Raw genomic sequence first — 27,247 nt, forward strand, 5'->3', positions numbered from 1 at the left:
TATATATGGAAATCATAACTTATCTGTCAAATATTGAGACATTGTTGTGCTGACATTAACCCATTTAATATTGGCTAAATCACACCAATAAGCAACTTAGAGTTTATCAAATACATCTAGCCTTTAAAGACTAGCACTAGAATTACAATGAATCATTAAAATGTCAACATTGTATTGTGCCCTTATACTTAACTAAAAATAAATTATTTTTTTTAAACTTTAGTTATTTCATTTTACATACATGAGTATTTTGCCTGCATGTAAGTGGACCTATGCAGTGCAATGCCTGTGAAGACCAGAAGAGGGTATCAGATGCCATGAAATTGGATGTTAGCTACCATGTGGGTATTGGGAGCCCAACCTGAGTTCTCTGGAAGAACAGCCAGTGCTCTTAACCACTAAGTCATCTCTCCAGTCCCAAAATAAGTTTGTTTTAAGGAAAGGAATATTAGTATTGATTTATAGATTATTTAGTTAAGAGGTACTCAGAAATTATTCCTCTAAATTATTAGCAAATGAGTAGTGATTTCAGTATTGAACAAACTAGATCATTCTTGAGCTTTCATAAATATAATTATTATCTACGTTAAAGTGTTTGCCATATTCTGAATATATGGTAAATACCAAAAATTCTGGTAAATTTGGAGTTATATTGTTTATTTTTATTATATGGTATTTACATTTTGGTTTTTTGTGATGTTTGCTATAATGGATAAGTAATAAGATTAGAAACTGAATTCTAGATTACTCCAAAGTCAGTGCTGTTAGGCACACTGCCTGTAATTGCTCAAAGTTAGAATTAGTGCCCTACCCACTTCAGATAGCTAGCTGACAAACTATAAAAGTAAAGATGGCACACAGCTGACTGGGTCAGTCATCTAGAGAGAAAATCTAGTCAGTCACACAAAGGCAAAGCTCATCATCAGAATATTTATGTAGTTATTTATTAATGTAGACTAGAAAAGATACCATTTTTGTTAAATGTATAAAATATATTGCTTTGAGGTAATAAAGATAAAGATATAGATATATCATCTGTCTGGGAAGCATGTTATGTCAACAATAACAATAATAATAATAATACAAAAATCAGCATTAGAGTCTACGTGAAATCTTTTTAGAATTTTTTGTAGAATATTTTTATTAATTCTTTGAGAATTTTTATGGTTTCTCAAACAAAGCATGTACTAAGTCAAGTCTAAGTAATGTGAGGACTGAAAATTTGTCTAATTACAATATCAATGCTACCAGTGATAAAGCAGCTGCCAACCCAGGCCCTTACTGTGTGGCAGCACTGTGACAGATAATTAGCCTAAACATGGTTAGTGCTGTGTACCCATCTACTGAGTGAGACACAGAGTAAAATTGGTGTTTTCTGTAGCCATACAACATAAAAATCAAACAATAAAAAATGAAAAGTTAATTCCAAAGAATACATGATACTGAAATCAAATTATTTATCTATTATACCAAATTTACTTTCTTTAAATGCTAACTCGAAGGTTTAACAAACCGGGATTTGCTATATAAGGGACATGTGATAAAATTTCAATTTCAGTACTCTGGTGAGATACCAAGAGATTTTTATTTTCCTCTAGCAATGTAATACTGAATTTCATCGATGTATATTCCTTAACGATATTTGTTCGAGATTATATTTGATTAGAGAATTTTGTTATTTCTTAGTTTTAATTATTAGCTATTATTGACAATCTAGTTGTATTTATGTTTTTTTATTCACTTATTTTATGGTACAAATATTAGAAGTCATATGTATGTGGTTCGTATTCATCTATGAATGGAAATACTATAAATAATTAAAATTAAGCTCCATTTATTATATATAATTATATATATTAGATTATCCAGAGAAAAATAATGGATATGATATAGATAGGCAAGGTAGGCAGCAAGACAGGCAGATAGACAAGCATGCAACGTGTTATGAGAATTGACACACTGCTTACTGAACATGAGGAGTTTCATCATCTGTCGTCTGCAAACTGGAGAAGCAAGAAAGCCAGTGTGTGACTTATTAAAGCCCTGTGGCCTGAGAAGTAGGAAAGGAAGAGATGTCACTGTCAGCCCCAGTCTGAGACTAATGGCCTAAATAATGTGTGGGAGGAGGAGGGACTATTAATGCAGTTAGAGAAGAAACAGGGAAATCAAGGGTGCTAGCATGTGAGAAGCCAAATGGGCACAGAACTTCCAATTTTAGTAAACATAAAATGCCACAGAAAAAAGGAAACAAATAGTGATTGAAAAGAAACTAGTGGATTTAAGGATGAGGAATCAAGAGATAGGTTCTTAGAGAGTCATAAATGCTGTCAGGAAGTGTAACACAGTATTTAAGTCACAACCATTTGCATTCATCTTAAGAGATCTGACAACGCGAGGAGAAATAACATACTGAGATGCATTATTCTGAAAATTTTAAATATAATTGCTGTAACCCCAATGAAGGATTAAAATGTGAATTTGAAACTGAAAATAGCATTTTTCTATGTATTGACAGAGTTAGAAGGAGCAAACAGGTTATCTTTTGAGGATACTAAAGAAGGTACCAAACGTTTTAGTTTTAGAAGCAGATGGGTTGGCAAATATTAGGTTTGCTTTTTTATTTTGTTTTACTTGTTTTTGTGAAATAAAGATCCATCCTTCAAAGTTTAAAAATGTTGAAGCTCAAGATCAAAATAAATTTAGATTTCATTGTCATTCATTACCAATATTATTTATCTTAAATAAATAGTAAAGATAAAATATGTAATATAAGAATTTAGAATGATTTGCATAAACTATTAAAGTGCTTTTATGGATAAAAACGCAATATATCATAGCTAAAATTATGATTGTCGGTGACTGTTCAAAAGTATAATAATCTGAACTAAACAGGAAGTGAGAGCTTCCTGTGCACATGATATAGTTAGAAATGTCTTGCTTGTATTATCTCAGTTATTTTTTATGATTCTGTACAACTCCATCTGGGAAGTACTGTTATTATTTCTGTTTCATGCACAAAGAAATGAACAGAGAGTTGTTATTTCGTCATGACTCCATCACCTATAACTGACAGCATAGGAAGGCCATAAATCCAGGCAATCTGAAATCTTGAACACTTAGAGCACACTGTGGTGGTGATGGGGTTTACTATGGAAGCTGAACCCATCACTGCCTGGACCCAGCACTTTCTTCTCTTTGCCTAGGTCAGTTGTCATTTTAGGCTGTACTCTCATTGTGGGCTGCCAACTGCCAGCTACCTGCCTACATCCTAACTATATATCTACACCTAAATCTTCCTCAGAGTAATGTTTCTTTTTGAATATAAAAATCAATTCACTACCTCACAAATTATATAAATGAATCTGTGAAAGCTGTTAGGGTCTATCCAGAGAGACTTGCAGCTTGGCAACAGATGGTCCATTTCCTACCAGCAAAAACAAGCTCTGCTGCCTCCCATGCTGTTCTAGTAAGACAGTATTCCCCAGAACACTTCTGTTTGCCAAAAAGGAAGGGAAGAGAAAACATCTAAAAGTGATTCAACTGGAATCTAACTTATGAGGGGCGTGCACTAGCTGGGGAGCAGCCTGGTCACCCTGCTTTCTTGCTCAAACAACCTTGATCACAGGAAAGCCCTAAAAGCGTAGTGTCATTCCCCTGAGTGGCTGGGACTGAAGACTTCCCCAAGTGTGTACATGGACTGTTTCTCTCAGGTCTCTGTTTTGCTTCTTTCACTGTTAATGAAGAAAGGAAGCTAGATACCCCTACATTTTCAGTATTCTCCTGAGACATTCTCATGACACACTGACCACTCTGATGCCCTTGGCGTCTCTGTGTTGTCATGACTGCTCCTGGGCTCAGGCTCCTCTGTGTTGCTGTTGGCATGCTCTTTCCTTCTAAGTCATGTTGGCTCTTAGTCAGAGGAGGAATTGATTCTTTTCTCTATGCTCTTTTCTTTAGCCACCATGTACCAAAAGTATTAACCTCTTCATCTGACGCCACTATCTGTTGTCTTTCTCTGTCTTTATTATCACCCATAAATATGCCAGATGAAATTATTTTTTCTATGCCAATGATCACTAGAAAAAAGCTTCTTAAGGCTGTAAGGAAAAAAACCTTAAAAAATTTCAGTAAATAATTTTGGCAGCAAAATATTGAACTAAGGTCTCAATGTGGGTAAAATTCACCACGTTTCTTAGGCTATTAATAGACATTTATTTGCCACCAAACTAATAACACACAGATGATTTATTTTAAAGCACTGATACGAATACATGACTGTTTATTTAGGATGAGTTTCCGATAATTTTAAGTATGTGATATTCTTTCAAAGTAAAATTACTTAATCAGTTGTAGATATTCATTTTCTAGGAAATGCAAGTAAGTTTTATTTGAAAATGTTTTATTCGTTTTTAGTACTTCTCAAAATGTAGGGTGCCCTGCAGTATAAAAATCTGTAGCAGTATAGGAAATAATTATATCATTGTCACACCAGACTGTCAGCTGAGTGACCTTGAGTCCTAACTGACACCTGACTGAGTTCCCTTGTTATCGCTCATGCAATTTTCTTTACACTTCTGCAAATGTTCATTCTCATTTCTTCTGTGACCCAAGGCTTTCCTTCTCCCTTAAAGTGTTACTTCTGTGCTATATTTTCCACTTAGTGACGTAATCAGATTCATTCTTTATATAACATACCTGTTTCATTTCAAACACTAAGGGATTGTTCGTTATCACTCTAGTTTTTTTTTTTTTTTTTTCCATAGAACGAGTCAAGAAAAATAATAAAAAATGATTTGGAAATTTTTCTACTGTGTGATATTGACATTGAACTTCTAAATTATCCAGTAGTTAGGCTCTGGAACATAAATAAATATCAAAATTAGACAAAATGAGGCCCGATGTGTGCATGTATATTAACACAATATTTCTTTGAGATGGATAAAACAGTTAATGTGAATAGGCCTAATAATCATACATTTCATGACAATTGTAAACTTATTAAAAGTGTTCCTGTACCATGCATATACTAAAGTTCTCTGCACAGTCTGCGGTGGTTGATATATGATTTGAACACTGGAAACTAGGATTTTCTGAATTTTGTAACAAAAATAAAGTCTGTATTACCATATGTAAGTAGAGCAAAAATAATTGGAGAAAATAACCACACATGAGAAGGAAGAACAAAGAATGTGTAGGTTTATAGCACACAATGGATGTCTGCACCTGGAGTTATTCAGAAAGTGATCCAGGATTATTTGACCTAATTGAACTTTAGATATCTTGTCATCTCTATTTTCTTGGCTATATAGGAAAACAGAAATGAAGAGGTCCTTTTATTGCTAAATCCACAGAATAAATTGTGGAAAGACTTTTACAGAAACCTTGTGTCCCAGTTCTGATCCAGTGTCAATTCCATGAATGCAAAATATTTAAGTCTGACAACATGTTTTCATTACTTTTTTTTTTCCAATAGGAAGGCCCACTTGCATCTGTGCCTTGGGCTTTACTGGGCCAAACTGTGGTAAAGCAGTCTGTGAAGATTCTTGTCACAATGGTGGGAGCTGCGTTGTGACTGCTGGGAATCAACCTTACTGCCATTGCCAGACAGACTACACTGGAGACAGATGCCAGTACTGTAAGTGAGAGCATCCCCAAAATCCCACTGACAGTACATGTCGATGTTTGCATTTATAATCCTATAGCCCACACCCTGCGCTCCCTCACTGACTTCACTTTCACCTCTGTCTTTATCAGGTTCATTCCCATCACACAAACTCCACTAACTTTTACATTTGCTCTCTCCTTTTCTCAAAGGTTTGATCCCGTTTAGTAAGTTCCACTGTTACAGTCATTCCTACATTTGCGTCCTTGATTCTCTTGCTTCTTCCTTCCCTCTGTTGTTCTTTCCTGGCAAAGTGGTCATCATTACTCTGTTCATCCCTCCCACTTTTCTAAACAGGTGATACAAGGGAATGCAACTACAGTTCTGCTTGTCTCGACTTATCACTAAGTTCAGACCAACACTTAGGATAACTTTTATTGGGTTTCATAATCAATCAATTTCCTGTTCCCCAACTTCCTCCTCAGACCTCTCAAACGTGCTTCCCCAAGAGACGTGCTTTCTGTTTCACTGATACAAAGGACGTCATGCAAAGGAGGCTACCTCCAAGCCCTCCTAAACTGCTTCACACCCATGTTAAAACTTCTCTCATAACTCGGAACTCCCTGCTTCCTGCAATCGCACACTACCCCTTCCGTGTCCAATTCCTCAGTTGCCTGTGAACAGAACTCTTTTCTTCAACTTATTGGTACTTTGGTCTCCACGGAGCCCTTTCTGAAGATGACAGCCGAAACCTAGTCACAGCTTCGTTTCCCTGTTGTCACGCTGGCTTTTATTTCGTTAGCAGCAATGTTTCAAAATGTTTTCATTGTCTATAATCCTCTGTTTCTAATTCTTCACTGACTTCACTTCTGTCACGTTTTCATCTTTATTGTTCTGAGATGTCTGTTAGGAAAGGTACGTTGATTGATTTTGCTATGTCTAGTAAGCAATTCTTAATCCCTGTTTTATATCTGTATTCAGAAATTTATCATGCCCTGTTTCTTCAAATAGTCTTCACTTATCTTCGTGGACGCCCATACCTCATGTTTCCATTTACGTTTTACTTGTTGTGGATTTACAGGATTGTTGTTGGCCATTCCTGCTTATCTTCCTGGAGATAAAACTTTCAATTCCAGTTTTAAACATTCAAGTGACTGAGTGCTCCATACTCCTGTTTTTCTTCTTACCACACTCAATCCTAGTGTTGCTAATTCCTATTCAACTCTGCACACTTTAGAATGAACCCGATGACTTTTCAAAACAGTTTCCCAGACATTATTTTCCAAGATTCTGAGTCTGCATCCATATAATGGGGTGTCTGTATTATTTTTCACATTCCAGATGTACTGCTTCAACATCTTCTCCCTCTAGGACTAGGCCTGGAATGCTCTACTCTCACTCCAGACCACCCTGGTGTAGTAGCCATAAGCGCCCCTGAAGTTTCATATGTGCAAATATAATTAGAACCTAGTATAAAAATGGCTTCACCAAATTGCATGACTTTTGTATCATTTAAGTGATGGTCTGGCTTTGTATCTCCCTCTGAACCTATATTCTAAATTTCATTATTTTATTCCTAGTTTTGTCTTTGCAATGGCTTAAATCACCTTTATGTTAACTTGATTTTTCTCATCTCAAATTCTCCCACATCTTTTCCTATCTCTTTAAGAGGAAACGTTCATTACTCAGTTCAAAATCTTGAAATCTTTGTTGACTCCTCTGTGTCTTTCATATCCTGTCTAAACTTTTAAGATATGCCCAGAGTATGAGTCCAGCTCCCAGCCTCTAGTCTCACCATCCTAGCTGGCAGGACTTGTCGTCTCTGTTATTGCTAACTCATCTACGTGCTTTCCCCCTTGCCTTGGTGTATATTATCAAAGGAACATCCCCAGTAGTATGTTTGATGTATAACAATTGTTTTCTACTTTAGGCACATTTATTAAATATTTTTATGTATCTATGAACTCAGATAATTATTTTTCTTTTGTTCGCTGCATTAATTCACTTCATTCCACAATATACTAGGTGTTTTTTCTTCCTCATTTAGAGAAACAGTAACAGGCAGACATAAACAGTCTCACCCAGGTACAATATGGGAGCCAAGATATGAAGCAGGTAATCAACTTTCAGGGCTCACATCCTTAACGTTACTTGACATTTGTCATAGAAGAAGCCACAGAGCTCTCTACATCTCTCGTCAGTGGAGGAAGCACATGGAACACACAGCCAAGCTACTTTCCTAGATTTATTTGAAAATGCAGCATTAAAGTCAATATCTTACCTCCTCTATTATAATGGGACACTTCTGAGAACAGCTAATTTTCAATTCTAAAATCATTTCTCTCTTATATAACACCAAGTTGTTCTTGATATAAATAGATGTGACTACCTTATGTCAAAAATCCCTTTATTTCCTGTCCAAAGTTTTTAGTGAACATGTTTCGCAGAATAACCCTCCATGCAAAGATCCACTCCAGCTACACTCGTGTTTTGTCATGGGGTCATCCCCCGACCTGACCTCTCTCCCTCCCTCCACACAGCAGAGGATTCCAACACAACTTCTTTCACAAATTCAAGATGTTATTTTTTTCTTTTATGCTCCACTACCCTCACAATCTGCAATGACTTCTGGGAAATGAAGTTCAACATCAGCTGCTATCAGCAGAGTGCTAAACTTGAACCTTTCCTTTAATCTAGGAAGACCACTGTCACCACTATCTCCATGCACATGACAAATTCTCTGGTGTTAAGACTACACCCAGGGTTTTGCAATTTCCTTTTGAAATTGGTCAGAACCTCTATCATTTTGAATTAAACTCTCCCTCCTCTAAATTTCCAAGTCTCAGTTTTTATGTCTTATGGTTTTGGTCACTGTTTTCATTTGTTTGTTTATGTGTTATCATTTCTTTAAAATTACACCTAGCAATTGTAGCTTCTGGATAAACAACAAATTACATAGATAAATCTTTCAATGAAAGTGGCTTGAAAAAAGTGAATGAAAAGTCAATTTGCTGCATAAAATCAATTGTGTACTTCATATCTGTGGGTGAGCCACTGCTATGATTTGCTGCTCTGTTTGTTTGAGACAGGGATTTCAGGCTGGTCTTAACCTCACTATCTAGTCAAGGGTGACCTTGACTCCTCTTCCTCAAGCCTCTACCTCAAGGCTGCTTGGATTGCAGGCATGCACTACCCCTCCCAGTTTGGATTCAATTTTTAAAAAATCTTGTTTTTTTTTTATTGCTACCAATTGGTATATTATTATAGAGTATTGGGGCTTTTCATTTTGTTTTTAATTGAATAATCAGCGTTTTTATTCTCTTTGAATTGCCTTAAAATGCTATATAGCCATCATTATAAAAATTTATATTCTTCCAAAACACATATTCAGTTAGCTTACATTTTAATTGACAACTTAATAGAATCAGAGTCTGAGGTGGCCTGCTGTTTTATAAGGGCTGCATTATGATTTTATCATCACTATTAACAGTCAGAGCATTTCCCACCTTTACTGCAAAGCACTTATTGAAATTAACCAATTAATCCTTAGACAGAGGTTAAATAACTTGCTCAATGTCCCAAAGTAGTCAGAATTGGACCCCAGGAGTTGTTGATCAAGATATCATCAAACACCAAGCAGGTCTGCGATGCTTTTCCTAGGCATTGCTATTAAAATGACAAATCCAACAGCTGACAGGGCATAATAAATTCAGTTTCTATCAGTTTGAGTCAGCAAAGTTCAATGGACCTGGTGTTCTCTCAAAGTTGTGTCTAGCATACACAAAGTCCTCTCTGCACAAAAGAAAGAATGACAGAACGGCTCATTATGGCACCTAATTACAGGCCCATTAGTGGTAGGTGAAACATCAGTTCTTGGTTGTGCTGAGTTAAAACATCTCACAACTCTAATTGCAGTGTAAAATCCAGAATTCTAAATGCAAATTAATGTTAGCAGCAGCGGTAAAGGGAGGACAGAGATAAATAATACTAAAGCTAAAAGTATGCATTCTATGTTACTTGTTCAATAATATACACAGCTCTATTTTTATGTGTTCTAAAGCCAAAATCCTTACTATAAATAAATAAGTAAATAACATGATATTTTGCATTTAAATGTAGGTGTTAAGTGTGATATCGATATCTGAGGTTATTCTTAATTAAATGATAACAGCATTAGAACAGAAGAGCCCATTAGGCCAACTCAATTTGCATAAGATCTAGATGACAGAAATCATGCTTGTCCCCTCATGGGCATTTTTGAAGTCTGCTAGTACTCTGCATGGGGAACCTCTATAATTTCAGCAATTTAATTTACTAGAAGTGCCCCTACCTGGTTTCTTCCTACAGGTTAACCTCCTTAAAGACATCAAGAAGTTATTTCTTTTTTCTTCTTTTTCTTCTTTTATTTGGGGGGGGTCTTTTTCAGACAGGATCTCCCCATAATCCCAGGTGGCATGGAACTCACTATGTAGACCAAGCTGACCTTGAACTCACACAGATTTGTATGCCTCTGCCTCCTGAGTGCTGGGATTAAAGCTTGCACCACCACTCCAGGCTTAAGTTTTTTCTTATCTATAGAGTTAGGAGACCTCACAATAATGCAAAGCTACAATATAATTGGTATTAGAACAAGACTCAGGTAATTTATTATGTGCTCATGGGCTGTAGATATGAGACCATAACATTATGGGATTCTTTTTAACATTGCTTTTCAAAGTAAGCTTTTTTCTGTAGTCAATGGACATGTATACACTGAGCCTGCCAAACATTCCACACTGAAACAAATGTTAGGTCAGAAATATTTCTTCTTCTTATCTTCTTATAGTCCAATGTGGTCATCAGGAAAGGAAACAAGCCATGATTGGCAGTTTAATGGAACAGAACAACTGACTGTCCTGTTGTACAGATAGCATAGAATTCATTCTGAATAGTTTCCTGAAGGAAGTGGTGTTTGAGGGGGAACCTAAGGAAAGGGGCAAACCAGGGGAAAGGGAGACAGCGAGGGCTACGCCTATGCTAAAAAGCAGGAAGGTGAGTTGTGGGGAAGACTGCAGGGAAACGACATTTCTCTGGAGTGTGTGCAGTGTAGGAGCCACAGTCATGCTAAGGCGTTAGATACTGAGCACTTCAACCAAAGCTCATACTGCCTTAGAGATTAATATTAGTATCATTTGCAAGTTCTCCTAATGTGATTAGTTTTCCCTAATACTACTGGTTAAAGAAAATAGTATCCAAAATTTGTTTGATTCCAAATTCAGGATTCTTGTGGCCGAATTCAAATGGTGGAATCTCAGCATTCCACCATTTGACACTCTGCCCACGTAATGTGACTATGCAAAAATCTAAAGCTCAGGTGATATACTGATATACTGGCTAACTTGGCCTATGTAAACATCGGAACCTTGGGTGGCACACTGGCTAACCTGGTTTTTCAAGCTTCTACCTCATAAAGAAAAGAATTTTAAACCTGGATTGGTTATGCCTACAGATGGTTTACATAGAAGAGATCAAAGACATTAAAATGACCAGGAAAAATAGAGTATTTTCAGTTGTTCCTCTAGGAGGGAAGGCCAGTGGGAACTGAGCCGTAATAGAGAGACTCCTCTCACTGGAAGTGACACTGCCCTTCAGAATCAAGGGCTTCCAATGCATTCACGGTTTTCTGATTCTTCAAAAGATGTCCCAGCAGCAAACCTTCTGGAGCACTGTGGCCCTGTAGTCTCCAAATTCCTTTCCTCTCCTTGAGAAGCCACCTATGGCCTTCTCTCGGGTTCTTGCCTCAGCCTGATGCACAGCACACCCTTTTTGCAGTCTTGACTCATGATTATTGCTTCCAGTTTCCCCCTTTAGCTGCCTCTGCCTTGAAATCCTCTCCGGGGTGTATCACTGCTCAGCTTTTCAATCCCTTTTGTCTTTTTTCAGACTTTATCTATGTCTATATCCAATCTATAATAATCTAAATCTATATTATAGATAATATAGATTATCTATAATATATAGTATAATTATATGTTATATATATATACAGAGAGAGAGAGAGAGAGAGAGAGAGAGAGAGACGGGGTCTCTCTACAGCCACACCTGGCCTGGAATTCACTATGTAGACCAGACTGACCTCTAACTCACAGAGATTTACCTGTCTCTGCCTCTTGAGTGCTGGTATTAAAGGCGTGCACCACCACACTTGGAAATAATCTCAAATTTAAAGAAGAAAAACAAAAGCAGTAAGAAAACTGCGTGTGCCTTTAGGTAGAGTCACATCGTCAATTGTACACCGTTAGTCTTTGCTTTATCACTGGCTCTTTCTCTCAATCTCTATTTCTGTTCATTTTTAACTTCCATTTCCTTTCTTTTTACTCCTTATTTCATACCATGCATTTTATCATATTCAGAACCCTTCCCTATCTTCTTTCAGATCTCCCCCCACCTCCTTACTCCCCTTTGTTTCCTCTATTATGCGTCCTTAAGGCCTGTTGAGTTTAATTTCTGTCCCAAACAGTCTTGACTGTAGATTATCCACTGAAGAGCAGACAACCTAACTCTATAGCACCCTTCATGAAAACTGACTCCCCCTCTAATAGTTTCTCAGCTAGAGGTGGGACTTTGTGCTCACATCCCTCTTTCATGCTGTGGTTTTGTCTGGACTGTGCTTGGGCAGATCTTGTGGATACCGTCACAAGTGGTGTGGGCTCATTTATGCAGCTGCCTTGTGTCCAGAAAAGAGTTACCTTAAACCAACACCTCTTGGCTCTTGCAACCTTTCTGTCACCTCTTCCACAGTGAGCTTTGATCCCTAGGAGGAGAGGGTATGATATAGGTGTCCCATTTAGTGCTAAGCAGTCTGCAGTCTCTTATTCTCTACACAGTGACCAGTTGTCTCTGTGTGTAAATTGTCACCTGCCTCAGGAAGAAGCTTCTCTGGTGAGATTTGAGAGACACAGTAATCTATGGGTCATTAGGAGTTGGTTTAGTACTATGTCCATTTAGAAGAGTAATACTAGTAGGTTCTCCCTGATGGCCCACTAACTATCTAGCCAGGGGTTCTTGACCCTGATAACAGTGCCCAGTATGAAATCCATCTTTTGAAGTGGACCTTCTTCTTCTGTCCTAACTTTCCTTTGTACTGGAATCTCATTGCTTCCCTTAGCAGCTTTCAAATGTACTCTCTTGACTCATGTACATGACTGCCTATCCCACTAGAATGGAAAACTGGCCTTAGAGTTTGATGTGCCTCATCAGTCCTGCAGGTATATCAATGCCTGAGAAATATGTGAGTGTGACAGAGTTAGTGCCTGCAACATCTGTGAGTGTACAGAGACCCCCACCAAAGAGCAAGTCCTGTGTTCAGACTGCTGTGCCTGTATTTTTCCAGTTCTGATAAAATCTGAATGAAAGGCAGAGCAGTGTTCTGGGTAATCGTTCCTCAGAAGCACATTAAGGTCTACATTTTACAGAAATTGAGTGTTCATGCTTTCACTTTGAAAAACACCACTATAAAATAGAGCTAAATGTGAATTAATGAGTGTAATGGTTATATTATTGTTTTGGTGACCATGATCAAAGGGTCAGTTAATGGAACTATGGTGTTGATGCTTTTATATTAGATCATTTAAAAGAAGTTATAAAAATATGGTTGAAGATTTTTGAGATCTAATCGCAAGACTAGAGTTTTGGAAAATAGATTTTTTGCTACAGTATTGTTCATTTAGTATATAAAATTAAAAGAGGAAAAATATTAGGTGCATGTTTTTATAAATAAGAAATTTAATGGAACCAGTGGTAAAAATTCCCAAGTTCCTAGCTAAATAATATGTAAGTCAAACTATACATATTAATTATCAAAATAATTTATTCTACTGGTATTATTAAAAACATATGAGGCTAGCCAGACGTGGTGGTACATGCCTTTAATCCCAGCAGAGGAGGCAGAGGCAGGCGGATCTCTGTGAGTTCCAGGACAGCTGGGGGGTACAGGGAGACCCTGTCTCAAAAAGACCAAAAAAAAAAAAACCACAAAAAACATATGGGGCTGAGGATGTAGCTCAGTTGGTAAAGTGCTTGCCTAGCATGCTAAAACCCCAAATTGAATCCCCTGAATTGTAATACATCTCTGTAATCTCAGCATTCTGGAAGTAGAAACAGGAAGATCAAGTTTAAGGTCTTCCTCAAATGCGTAGTATGTTTCAGATCAGCCAGGGATTCATGAAAGCCTGTCTCAAATTAAGAAACAAAATCATAAGACTATCAATAATTGTCAATTATTAGAAATATTCCAGTACACAGTTTTGAAAGAAACTTTGTACACATTTTTGTTAAGTAGAAAACCAAATGAAGCATAATTTTTTATATTAAAGTAATGCAAAGTAATATAAATACTACAGTATAGGATCATATATTCCAAAGGCTCATTAAAAGTATCAGAACTTAAATCAGTGTTTAGAAGCCTGCCAATACGTTTATAGAATTTTCAAAATCCAATAGCATGCTTATAGTTTTTTGTGTGTGTGCATGAATATATATGTGTGATATGTGTGGCTACATGTGAGTGCACATGTGTGTAAAGGCTGCTCACACTCCTTAGGAGACATCTTGTTCCTTTTTTTTTTTTTTTTTTTTTTTTTTTTTTTTCAGTTTCCCTTGTAGCCCTCACTGGACTGGAACTCCCTGCCATGTAGACCAGACTAGCCTCAATCCCACAGAGTTCTCCCTACTCCATCTCCTGAGCCTCCTGAGTGCTGTGATTAAGATCCATCCTTTTTTGAACTCACTATGTAGACCAGGTTGACCTTGAACTCACAAAGATCCGCCTGCCTCTGCCTCCCCAAGTGCCTGGACTAAAGGCGTGTGCCACCACACCCGGAAAGATCCATTCTTAAAAAAAAAAAAAAAAAGTTTTTTCTAGAGACAGGTCCTTCCACTGGCCTGAGACACAGAGTAGGTAAGGCAGGCCGGCCCCTGGCCTTTGCTTCTTTAGTACTGGGTTTACAAGTACAAAATTTAGTCTTTTCTCGTGGTTCTGGGCCCTAAACTCAAGTTCTCATGCTTGCAAAGCAAATATTTTGTCCACCATGCTCTCTTCCTAGCCCCCAAACGTAAACTTTATCACTATGCTATTATTTTGCACTTGTAATTTTAGTAATCATGCTAAATATTTTTAGTAAACATTAACATTACTGAGTATTTTTTGTTTGCTTTTCCCATTTTTTCATTTTAAGACAGTTTCATACATGCATATAAGGAACTTTAATCATCCTCCTGTTGTGCTCCCCTCCTTCATCCCCTCCCTCTCCATTGGAACTCTTCCCAGCAAGTCCAGCTTCTACCTTCCTGTGTGGTTTTGCATGTGACATACTGAGTTTAATTACAGTTGAATGCACAAGGGTGGGTGGGAGATTGTTTATTAGAACCAGGACAACTCATCAGTGGCTACACCCTGAAAACGCGGTGTCCTCATTGCAGCCACTTTTCTTACATACAAGCTTCACCTGGTGTTTGAGATGCTCTAATCTCATTCGGGCCAAGAGGATTAACAGCAAAGACAAGCGTATAACACTGCTTTCCAACTTCATGAAAATATCAATGTAATACAATGAAATGAAGGAGACCTAACACCACTTGGTTGAAGGATAAATATAATCTGTCACATAAATGATATGGTTCTCTAAGGGATTTGTAGTGTATCAACCTGCCGTACTCTTTTGGAAGTGACCCCTACCTCCCCACATATCACAAGACTGTTAATGAATAGAAGCAATGGTATGTGATTCTGATGTACTTTTTAAAGTAAACTGCATGATTTCAGAGATAAGTGCCTACAAACAGAACTGGGTATTCGCAAACAATATAGGACATAAATCATGTGAGACAGAGGTAGAGATTAAACAAAAATCTTTACTTGAATCTTGTCTTACATCAAATAAATTATTTCAATAAAATTTCTTGACTAATGTTATAAAATCAAATACTAATTTGAGACCAATTTTGGACAGTGCTTTATATTTTATTTGAAATGTCTACTGGCATGCTATTAAAAAAAGTATATATCATAAACCTTTCAATGCTTTAAACAGGAGTGAAATAATATACCTTTCTATAGTTAATATCATGATCTCCATGTTTAAGTCTTAAAGGTATAATCACTATAAACTACCTGTATTAGGGTTCGCTGGAGGAACAGAACTTACATAATTATGTATGTATAATTTATTCATCAGCTTTATTTAAAATTAAACAACTGAGTCACACCTGGGAGACTGAGAACCAAGTCCTTGCTTGATCCTTGAGGCTGGGTGGTGCCTCAGCAGTTGGAGTCCCAGACAGGCTGTTTCACCCTGGAGAGGCTGAGACCTCTGCATTTGTTCAGTCCAAAGTCCACCCAGCTCAGAGGCTAGGCATCTCAGCAGTCCTAATCTGGTGCCCAAATCCCAGATGATTCTGGAAAGCCTCTCGTCCTCAGTCAATGATAGAAGCCTGGAAACACTGGCTGCCATGTGAGCAAAGGAATCAGCAGCAACAGGATAAATCTATCAGAGGAAAGACCAAAACAGCCAAAGGCAAATAAGCTTCCTTGGGCTACACCCCTTTTTAATCTGGATTACCAGAAGGCACCACCCACATTTGGGTTGGTCTTGCCATATTGTTTAAGGCAATCAGGACAAATCTTCAGGTAAGCCTCCCTACTCAGGTGATTCTAATTTGTGGCACATTGTCCTTAAAATCAACCACACTAGCATTAATTGACTTATGCAAAGTTAGTAATTAATATCCTGCCAAAATTTTTGTTTTTATCACAGTTGATAAGAATGTCAAGAGAGTAAAATCAGTAAACTTGAAAGCACAATGTGCCACAGAAAGGAAGGATGACAGAAACTGCATATATAGCACTCAAAGAAAAAGGTAGAAATAGCAGGTATATGAGAGTACAAATTCTAATGAATGCAAAACTATAATTACTTTCACTATATACAAATGTATATATTCTTAAATCTATAAAAATATACAACACATTGTATAGCACCTTGAAAAACATTAAATAATAAATAAACGCCAAATATAGACATTAATATTTTCATGTTATTAGTGCTCAACAAAAAATAAATGACTGGAGAAAACCCCACTATTTTGACTGCTTTGTAGAATAATAAGTTTCTCATGTATGGGACCCAAAGAAAAGAATAAAAATCCTAATTTAGACAAGTAGTAAAGGCTAACTGACTGAACTTGAATTTTTTACCCACCTGATAAACAGGGATGCAGCAGTAGTAACACATTATCTAATTTTTAAAAATTTTTAGAGAAAAATTCATTTTTAATGTAATTGAAATTAAGATGTTTGTACATGCATTTCTAATCTTTATATATCTGATTGTTACTAGTCACAGTCAGTTACTTTCTGAGCTCCTTGGCATCTGAGCATGGATATAAAGTCATCAGGTAGATTTCAATGGTAATGTTTTCCACATCTACTAATTATTAAGGAGCAAATTTTTATGCTTTGAAGAATTATTTTTTATCATTTAAAAAAAAATTTAATAACTATATGATTAGAAGAAGCATTTCACTACAGCTTTAACACATTCAGAAACACACTCCAGAGCAAGAGTACATCTATTTCACAAGTGGTTGCAAGTTTCTAGGTTCACAGGTGAATTAATACAGTTATATATTATTGAACTCAGTATAAGCCCTGTAAGACGTAAAATTGGATGAGTTTTTAACCTTTAAAAAAGATCTCCATTTCATTTTAGAATATATTGTTCCTTGCAGAAAGACTCATTGTTTTTGCTACTAACACTCAGATGTTGGCTTTTGCATCTCTAATCTGTATGTAACTGATTATTACTAGTCATAATAGGTTGCACTTAGATCCTTGGTGTCTGTGTATGTCTATAAAGTCATCGGTAGATTTGAATGGTATTGTTTATCACCTCTACTAATTAGCATGACATAAATTTCCATGCTTCCTCCTCAAACATAATACATTTTTTTTAATTCGTTGATTTTTTTTTTTTTGCGTGTGTGTGTGTGTGTGTGTGTGTGTGTCTGTGTATCACACAGGACATCCCAAACCATATCATTCGACTATACACCCAATTCCCAGATGGCACCCTCTCATAGAGTCCATCCCCCCACAAGAGTCCCTATACTCTGATATCCCTGCTACTGTCTGCTGTGTTGTCGGCACCCCAGCCATTCCCCACACTTGCCCTTCTGGATAATCTAGACAGCCTATCTAGAAGTCTTTGTTTTAGGAAGGTAAGCTGTTCCTCATCTAGCAGTAATCAGTTGTCAATATTCCTTTAGATCAGATTGGGATCCACTGTTCATTTTCCCAGTTCTATGCTGGGTTACTATCTGGGAGTCCCTTGGGCCACCCTGGCTAACAACTCAAAAGAAAGTATCTCCTATCTGGCATTGTTGCTTGTTAAGCAGCCTTTAACTATACATATGGACTCTTAAAAATTATATTGGGACTCTCCCGCCCTCAGGCCTCTCTGGGGGTAAGTCTACCATGCAGTCCTCTGCGCCTTGACTCCGCCAGCCGCCCTCACCCTTCCATCTCCCCCGCTGTTCTCTACTCCTAGCTTGGGCCCTGTGCCATTCCTAGTCTTGGGGCCCCAGACACCTGGGGAGCCACTGCTGATTCCTGACCCTGTTCACCCCCACACACTGGTTCATGCCCATCTTGTGGGGTCTCCTCAGCCTCCTTGATCAAGAGGACAGGTGACCCACCAACATTATAGGACTTTTTGAGAGATGCTCATAGTCACCTGGAACTACTTGACCTAGGACAACAAGGAGCAAAAACTGTCCTTTATGTCCCTCTGACAAAATTAGTATAGGCCTCAAAGTATGTCTGTTAAACATCCAAGAAGGTTAGTTCCACCCATCTGGTACTTTTAATTACTGTGTGTCAAGTACATAAATCTTGGGCAAAGAACAACTGTTCTCAGATAAACCTTACCTAGACATATATTTCTTGATCTGCTATGTATAATTTGTCAGTAGGTTGCAGGAGTAATATGGTTCCCTCTAGTTTTTAAAACTAGCTAGGCATTATTTATCTCTCGCATTGTCTCACCCCTCCATCATTGTTTCCCCAACTAAGGTACCCACATTTTCCCTCTTTCTCCCTTAATAATACCCTTCTCCTATGGTCCTACCTCTCTTGAGCTCTTTCTTTCCCTTTATCCCCTAGGTTCCTTTATAACTTTCCCTCCCACCTCCCTTAAACTAAACCGAATTTTTCTCCACATCTCCCTTATTAAGGCCTGTTTCCTACTGTTCTTCTCTTTCAGGTTCTTTCTTTTCCTTTACCTCCCTGGTTCCTTTCCATTATCCTGGGTCCTGTAGTTATGTCTGGATACATACTCACTTATCAGGATTTGGTTGTAGGATCCACATATTAGGGAGAACATATGTCGATTTTTTTTTCTGAGTCTATATTACTTCACTTAACATAGAGTTTCCACTCCCATCCACTTACATGCAAGTTTCATGACTTCATCTTTCTTTACTGCTGAGTAAAATTCCATCATATAAACGAACCACATTTTCATTATCCACTTGTCAATTGAGGGACACTTAGGTTAGTTCCATCTCTTACCTATTGTGAAAAGAGTAGCAACAAACATGGATGTACAAGTGTCTCTGCAATAGGATGAGTTCTTTGGGTATATGCCAAGGAGTGGTATAACTGGGTCAAATGGTGGGTTCATTTGTAGTTTAAGAGTTCTCCACACCTCTTTCCATAGGGTTTGAACCAGTTTGCAGCCCCACCAACAGGGGATGAGTGTTCCACTTTCCCCACACCCTCTCCAACATTTGGTATCATTTATTCTCTTGATCGTAGCCAGTCTGACTGGGGCAAGATGAAATCTTAAAGTGGTTTTAATTTGCATCAGTAATTATTAGTGATGTTGAACATCTTTTAAGATGTTCCATATCCATCTTTATTTCTTCTTTTGAGAACTCTATGTTCAGCTCCTTAGCCCATTTTTAATTGAGTTGCTTCTTGTCTTGGTTCTCTGCCTTTTGAATTTGTTATATAGTCTGGATATTAAACCTCTGTTGGATGTGTAGCAGGTGAAGATTTTCTCCCATTCTGTGGGTTTTCTGTTCACTTCCCTGGTTGCCTCCTTTTATATACAGAAGCTTTTTAGTTTAATGCGGTCCCATTTCTTAATTCTTGCCCTTGTTTCCTACATCTTGTAAGTTTTCCCTGGTGTTTTCTTCTAACAGTTTCAGCATTTCAGGCTTTACATTGAGGTCTTTGATCCATTTGGAATTGACTTTTGTGCATGGTGAACGATAGCAGTTTAGTTTCATTCTTCTACAGGTAGAGATACAGTTTTGGCAGCACCATTTGCAGAACATGCTGTCTTTCCTCTAGTGAATATTCTTGGCCCCTTTGTCAAATATCAGGTAGCTGAAATTGCATTTACTCATATTTGGGTCTTCAATTTTGTTCCATTGGTCTATGGGTCTATTTTTGTGCCAGTACCACGTTGTTTTTATGATTATAGCTCTGTAATACAGCTTGAAATCTGGTATAGTAATCTCACCCCCCAGCATTGCTCTTAGTGCTCAGGGTTATTTTAGATATCTGAGGTCTTTCGTGCTTCCAAATGAATCTTAGGATATTTTTCCCAATTCTGTGAAAATTGTCATGGGGATTTTGATTGGCAATGCATTGAATCTATAAATGACTTTTGGTAGGATGGTCATTTTCATAATATTAATTCTTCCAATCCATGAGCATGGATGGTCCTTCCATCTTCTGATGTCTTCCTCAATCTCTTTCTTTAAAGTTTTAAAATTTTAATTGTAGACCTCTTTAATGTCTTTGGTCAGTTTTATTCTGAGATTTTTTTTTGGAGCTATTATGAAGGGGAGTGTTTCCATGTGCTCTTTCTCTAATTGCTTGCTATTGTTATTAGTATATAGAAAGGCTCTAGATTGTTGTAGGTTAATTTTGTAACCGGCCACATTACTGAACCTGTTAATAATTTCTAGCAGTTTTCTGGTGGAATTTTTGGCATCTCTTAGATATTAGATCATATCATCTGAAAAAAGGGATAATTTGATCTCTTTTCCAATTATTACTTCTTTTCTTATTGCTCTTGCAAGCATTTCAAGCACTATGTTAAAGAGAAGTGGAGATAGTGGGCGGCCACATCTGGTTCCTGATTTCAATGGGAATGATTCCAGTTTTTCTCCATTTAGAATGATGTTGGCTGTAGGTTTGTTATATATGCCTTTAATCATGTTGAGGTATGTTCCCTCCAGTCGAATTCCCTCTAGGACTTTGAACATAAATGCATGTTTAAATTTGTCAAAGGTTTTCTCTGCATCTATTGAGATGACCACAAGATTCTTTTCTTTGGGTCCATTTATATGATTTATGACGTTTATTGACATGTATAATGAACCATCCCTGCATCTCTGGGATAAAGCCGACTTGATCAAGGTGGACGATCTTTTTGATGTGTGTCTGTATGCAGTTTGTAAATATCTTGTTGAGAATTTTGGCATCTATGTTCATTAAGGATATGGGTCTATTGTTTTCTTTTTTGATTGTACCTTTACCTGGCTTTGGTATTAGAGTGATGCTGGCATCATAGAAGGAATTTGGAAGTTCTCCCTTCATTTCTATCTTTTTGAATAAATTAAGTAGTATTGGATGTAGATCTTCTTTAAATATCTGATAGAATTCTGCTGTAAATCCATCTGGTCCTGGGCTTTTTTAAGTTGGGAGGTTAGGTATTACTATTTCAAATTCTTTTTGTTTTATGGGCCTGTTTAAGCTGTTAATCTCTTCTTGGTTTAGTTTGGTGGTTCCCATGCCTTTAGATATCCACCCATTTCTTTTAGGTTTTCAAATTTAGTAGCATATAGGTTTTTAAAGTATTCCCTTATAATGTTCTGTATCTTTCTGGTGTCTGTTGTAATGTTTCCCCATTCATCTCTGCTTTTCTTGATTTGGAGGTACTCTTTGTTTCTTTTGGTTAACTGGGCTAGCGGTCTGTCAATCTTCTTTATCTTTTCAAAAAACAGCTCCTGGATTTGTGGATTTTTTGTATTGTTTTCTTTGTTTAAATTTCACTAATTTCTGCCCTGATTTTTGTTCTTCTTGTCTGCAGGGTTTGGGTTTCATTTGCTGTTCCTTTTCAAGTGTGTTGAGTTGCCATGTTAAGTCAACTATTTGTGTTCTTTCTGATTTTTTTATTTAGGCACTTAGAGCTAAAAACTTCCCTCTAAGGACAGCTTTTAGCATGTCCCAGAGGTTGTCATGTTGTATTGTCCTTTTCATTTATTTCCAGAAATACTTTTATTTCTTTCTTAATTTCTCTTTTGGCCCATTCATTATTAAAGAGTGTGTTGTTTAATCTCCATGTGTTCATGTGGTGATTAGGGCTTCTTCCAGTGTTGATTGTAAGCTTTATTGAATTGTGGTCTGATAGAATGCATGTAATTATTTCAATCTTTTTGTATTTGTTGAGGTTTGTTTTGTGCTCCAGTATATGATCGATTTTGGAGAAGGTTCCTTTGGTGAAAGGATGTAGAAAGTATGTCCTTTGGTGCTTGGATGGAATACTCAGTAGACCTCTGTTAAGTCCATTTGATATATGGTATTGTTTAATCCAGATGTCTCTCTGTTAACTCTCTGCCCTGTTGACCTATCTAATGGAGGCAGTGGGGTACTGAAGTCCCCTACTATTAGTGAATTATGATTAATCTGGTCTTACAGTCCTATAGTATTTCTTTATGAAGTTGGGTGCACTAGAGTTTGGTGAATATATGTTCATGATTGTAATATCTTCTTGGTTTATTGTTCCTTTGATCAGAATGAAGTGGCCCTCTTTGTCTCTTCTGATTAGTTTTAGTTTACGGTTTATTTTGTCAGATATTAGTATTGCAATGCCTGCTTATTTTTAGTACCATTTACTTGGTATATATTTTTTTCCATCCTTTCACTTTTAAGATAGTGTCTGTCCTTTAAAGTGAGATGAGTTTCTTGCAGACAACCAAAAAATGGGTTTTGTTTCTTAATCCATTCACCTAGTCTGTGTCTTTTGACTGGGGAGTTCAGTCCATTAATATTTAAAGTTATTAATGAAAAATGAATATGGAATCCTGTCATTTTTATTTCTGTTTTCATTCTAGATACAGCTGTACTTTTCCACAGTTATACCTACATTGAATTTCTTCCCATAACCCCTTGGGTATAGTCATTCCTTTCTTCAGCTCTTTTTATTGCTTCCAAAACTTTCTGAAGGGCTGGTTTTGTGGACATGAATTCCTTCAGCCTATTTACGTCATGGAAGATGTTACTTTCCCCTTCGACTATAATAGACATTTTGGCTGGGTATAGTAATCTGGGTTGGCATCTGTGGTCATTTAAAACTGGGAATGTTTTGGTCCAGGCTCTTCTGGCTTTCATAGTTTGCACTGAAAAGTCAGCTGTAATCCTAGTGGGTTTTCCTTTATATGTGTCTGTTGTTTCTCTTCCGCAGCTTTCAGTATTGTCTCTTTATTTTGTATGTTTAGTGTTTTTACTATAATGTGCCGTTGAGAGTTTCATTTCTGGTCCTGTCTGTTTGGTGTTCTGTATGCTTCTTGTATTTGTATGGGCATGTCTTTCTTTAATTTTGGAAAATTTTCTTCCACAATTCTGTTGGCGATCTGGTCCATGCCATTATCCTGGGATTCTTCTCCTTCCTGTATACCTATGATTGATAAGTTTTGTCTTCTTATGGTGTCACACTATTTCTGCATATTCCATTCTTGTAATTTCTTAAATTTTTCATAATTTTTGCTTGAGTGTTGTAGTTCATCCACTTTATCTTCCAGTCTCGATACTCTTTTTTCCATTTCATTCATCCTATTGGTGAGGCTTTCTCCTGTCATTCCTAATTGGCTTACTGAGTGTTTCACTTCCTTCTTCATTTCAGCCTGAGTAGTCTTCAATATTTCTAACTCTTTTCTGAATTCATTCAGAAGTTTATCCCTATCTTCCTTCAGTTCTTTGATTTATTTTTTGTGTGTGTGTTTTTAAATTCACTAAATTCTTTTATCATGTTTATAATTGTTCTTTTGAGTTCCATGTCCTGCATTTTCTCTAGGGGATTCTCATTTTACTCCTCTAGAGGACTATTGGTATTTGGTGGGGATGTTATTTTGGTTTTTCATGTTATTATTTTTTCTCTGTGATTTTGACATGTGGATTTCTTTTGTAGTTTCTGATTTTTGTGTGAGACTCAAGCTTTCAAGTTTAGGCCTGCTTCTTTTTGCGAACTTTATGTGTCTTTGTTGTTTACTTTGGGGGCATGAAAAGCTGGTTCGTCTAAGCTTCCAATTTCCTCTTGATTCCATATTGGAGTGGCCAGATTGCTTTTGTCTTTAGGAGTTCCCACAGAGGCCCATGTCATATGAGGATCAGATGCTCTCAGGTTTTCTCCTATGATCTGGATCCCTCCAGGAAAGATTTTCGCTTCAGGAATTTCAGGGTTGGACTGGCCTGAGAGCTGGACCCAGGAAAGATGCTTGTCTAGGGCAGCTGGTGGCTGTGCCATCCTGAGATGCAAAGGCAGATGGGGGTGGGAAGCGGCTCCTAGGGCTCCTGGGGCCTGCACTGAGGAGCTGAGCTGTTCTTGATACAAATGATCAAGAAGCGGAAAGGTCAGCCCTGGAATCCAGGAAAGAGGCTGGTGGGTGGTGTAGGCCCAGGGAAGTAGATTGAGTTGAGGTCGGGGCCAGCCCCACAGTGCTCCTGGGGACCAGAGAAGGCACTGAGTTGGTCTGGATGCAAAATATCAGGAAGCAGTGGTGGTTCCCCAGGTGTCTAAAGCGCTAAGACAAGGAATGGACAGGACCCAGGCTAGGAGGAGAGACTGGTAAGGGAAATGGGAGGGTGAATGAGGCTGGGGGAGTCAAGGCAGGGAGAGCGCGATGGACTTACCCTGGACAGAGAGGCCTTCGGGGTCGGAGTGAGGCCTGGGGGTCCTGCAGGCCCAGGGAAGCAGAGGGAGGTGAGGGTGGGTCCAGGCCCAGAAGCAGTGCTCCTTGGGACCAGAGAAGGCCCTGAGTTGGTCTGGATGCAAGGGATCAGGAAGCAATGGTGGTTCCCCAGGTATCTGGGGCGCTAAGACAAGGAATGGAAAAGGACCCAGTCTAGAAGGAGAGACAGGCATGGGAGATGGGATGGTGAATGAGGCTGGGGGTGTTAAGGCCCAGAGGGTGAGATGGACTTACCCCGGAAAGACAGCAAAATTATTTTTTTTATTTAATAACATCATGATTAAAAGAAGCGCTTCATTACAGCTTTAACATATTCAGTAAGTATTTCCAGACCAAGGATACATCTCATTCAAAAGTGGCTGTAAATTTTTAGGTTCACAGTTGAATTAATACAGTTATACAATATTGAACTCAGTATAAACCCTGTAAGACATAAAATTGAATGAGTTTTTACCCTTTAAAATAGATCTCCATTTCATTTTAAAATATGCTGTTTCCTACATTTTTAATGCTACTAACACTTAGATGTTTGCACATGTGTCTCTAATCTCTGTGTGTCTGATTATTACTAGTCACAGTCATTACAGTCAGATCTTTAGTACCTGAGTATGGATATAAAATCATCAGTTAGATTTCACTGGTAATGTTTATCACCTCTACTATTTAACATAAAGTAAATTTTTATGCTTTCTCCTCATATATAAGACTTTTTAAAAATATATTGATTTTTTTGTGTGTATATCATACAGAAAACCCCACACAATCTTATTCATCTATATACCCACTTCCCAAATGGCCCCCTCTTAAAGCCTCCCCCCTCCCACACACTGGAATCCATATACTCTGTCATCCCTGATACTGTCCACTGTGTTGTTGGCACCTGCGGTCATTCCCCAGTACTTGTCCATGTTCTGAATCTAGTCAACCTATCTAGAGATCCTTGTTTTAGGAAGATCATCTGTTCCTCATCTAGCAGCAGCATTGGTTTATCTAGGCAAATAGTATGGTCTTAAACACCCAAAAGGAAAGTATAACCAAAGATTAATGGGGTCAATATAATTTTTTAAGAGTCCATATGTATAGCTAAAGATTATATAACAAGAAAAAATGCCAGACAGGAGATACCTTCCTTTGAGTTATTGGCTAGGGTGGCCCAAAAGACTCCCAGACAGTAACCCAGTATAGAACTGGGAAAATCAACAGGAGGCCCCAATCTTATCTAAAGGAATATTGACATTATCTAATTTTTAATCTGATGAAATAAGTTGTATTTTATCTTTTAGCTTCCTGAACTTCGCAGTTCTGTAGTGATTGTTTGAGGAAAACTTTCTTTGGTTCTTCTGAAAGCAATAGATTAATACAATGTCTAACACAAAAGTAACATTGTGGATAGAACATATGATGGATGATGTCACCTATAATTTGTCATCCATCTATCCTCTATCTACTGTCAATTATATGTCTATCATCTTTATATCATCTGTCTGTTTCATATTTTATCATCTATGCATCATTTGTCTATGGATCATTTGTAAGTCTAGCTATGTTCTCTCTATCCATCTATCTATCCATAATCTATCTTCTATCAATCTATGATTTATCATCTTAGATCCATATTATCTGTTTGTATCACACTCTACTGAAGGAGAACTTGAAGCGAAGTGTATACAAATATGTCAGCATTTAGACTTGAAATTGGTAGCTTGAAAGAAAGAAGTAAAGGTAGCAGAAAGTGTAAAATGAAAGAAGGTGTGAAAGAAGAGAAAAAAGGTGTAGAGGGAGAGAGGGATGGAGGGAGGGAAGAAAGAGAAAGGAGAGCACCGAGGCAGAAAGGCACAACTAAAGTAAGAAAGAGAGGAATGGAAAAAGTGTGTGAAGGGAAGGAGAGAAGAGGTGGTGGGGAGGAAGGGCAGGCGGAGGCAAGGGAGGAGTTGGGGAGAAGAGGATCAGATGCCTGGCTTCAAGTTCTGCCCCACTTAGGCTGTAACTTAATGAGCAGAGCTTTCTTCAATGATGCTCCCATCTAGAATGATCTGATCTTCTTCCTGATGACCCTCTATTCTTCACTAATCCCTTTCCAGGTTTATACAACTGAGTTGTACTTGTGTTTTGAATTAACTTATTGATGTGAAACAAAAATTAGTTCCATATATTGACTAAGTAAGATGTCTTATTGGTCTTGAATTTAGTCATTACTGCCTTGGTAATTCTAGCAGTTTCAGGACTGAACTCAGGGCAATGTGAGCACTGTGGATATTAGTAGCATAGCAGTTATCAGTAAAGTAATTGAACTATAATCCATACTCAATGGCTTGATAGAGAAATCAGGCTCCAAGTCTGGCAAATGGCTTGTGTGTGGTCATAGAACTACTGCCCGTCCTAGATGTCTCAGCCTCATTTTTATTTTAGGCATGATGTGCTTATTCATTTATGTGGATTTCAGATAAACTCACCAGGGAAGCTGTATTTAGCTGCCACCTGCAGTTCTGTTTGCTCACAAGTCTCCAGTGACTATTGCTTTCTAATTTCTAACAAAAACTTTTTATAGCTGGACTGCTTTAAAAATAGTTGAGCACTCAATCTGGGACATTATTTCCAGGCAAAAATTGTGAATAGTTCATGTAG

At 37.6% G+C, this 27,247-nt stretch overlaps 1 protein-coding gene across 1 annotated transcript in view; it reads left to right on the forward strand.

Annotated features, from left to right (window-relative positions):
• Positions 1-27,247, forward strand: part of Lrp1b (LDL receptor related protein 1B) — a 2,166,816-nt gene that overhangs the window by 2,081,436 nt on the left and 58,133 nt on the right. Inside the window, exon 84 of the mRNA XM_008825194.2 lies at positions 5,474-5,635. Coding sequence (XP_008823416.1) covers positions 5,474-5,635 — 162 coding nt within the window. The remainder of the gene's footprint in view (positions 1-5,473; positions 5,636-27,247) is intronic.

Source organism: Nannospalax galili, unplaced genomic scaffold (genome assembly GCF_000622305.1).
Source record: "Nannospalax galili isolate Female #2095 unplaced genomic scaffold, S.galili_v1.0 scaffold87, whole genome shotgun sequence".
Classification (NCBI taxonomy): domain Eukaryota; kingdom Metazoa; phylum Chordata; class Mammalia; order Rodentia; family Spalacidae; genus Nannospalax; species Nannospalax galili.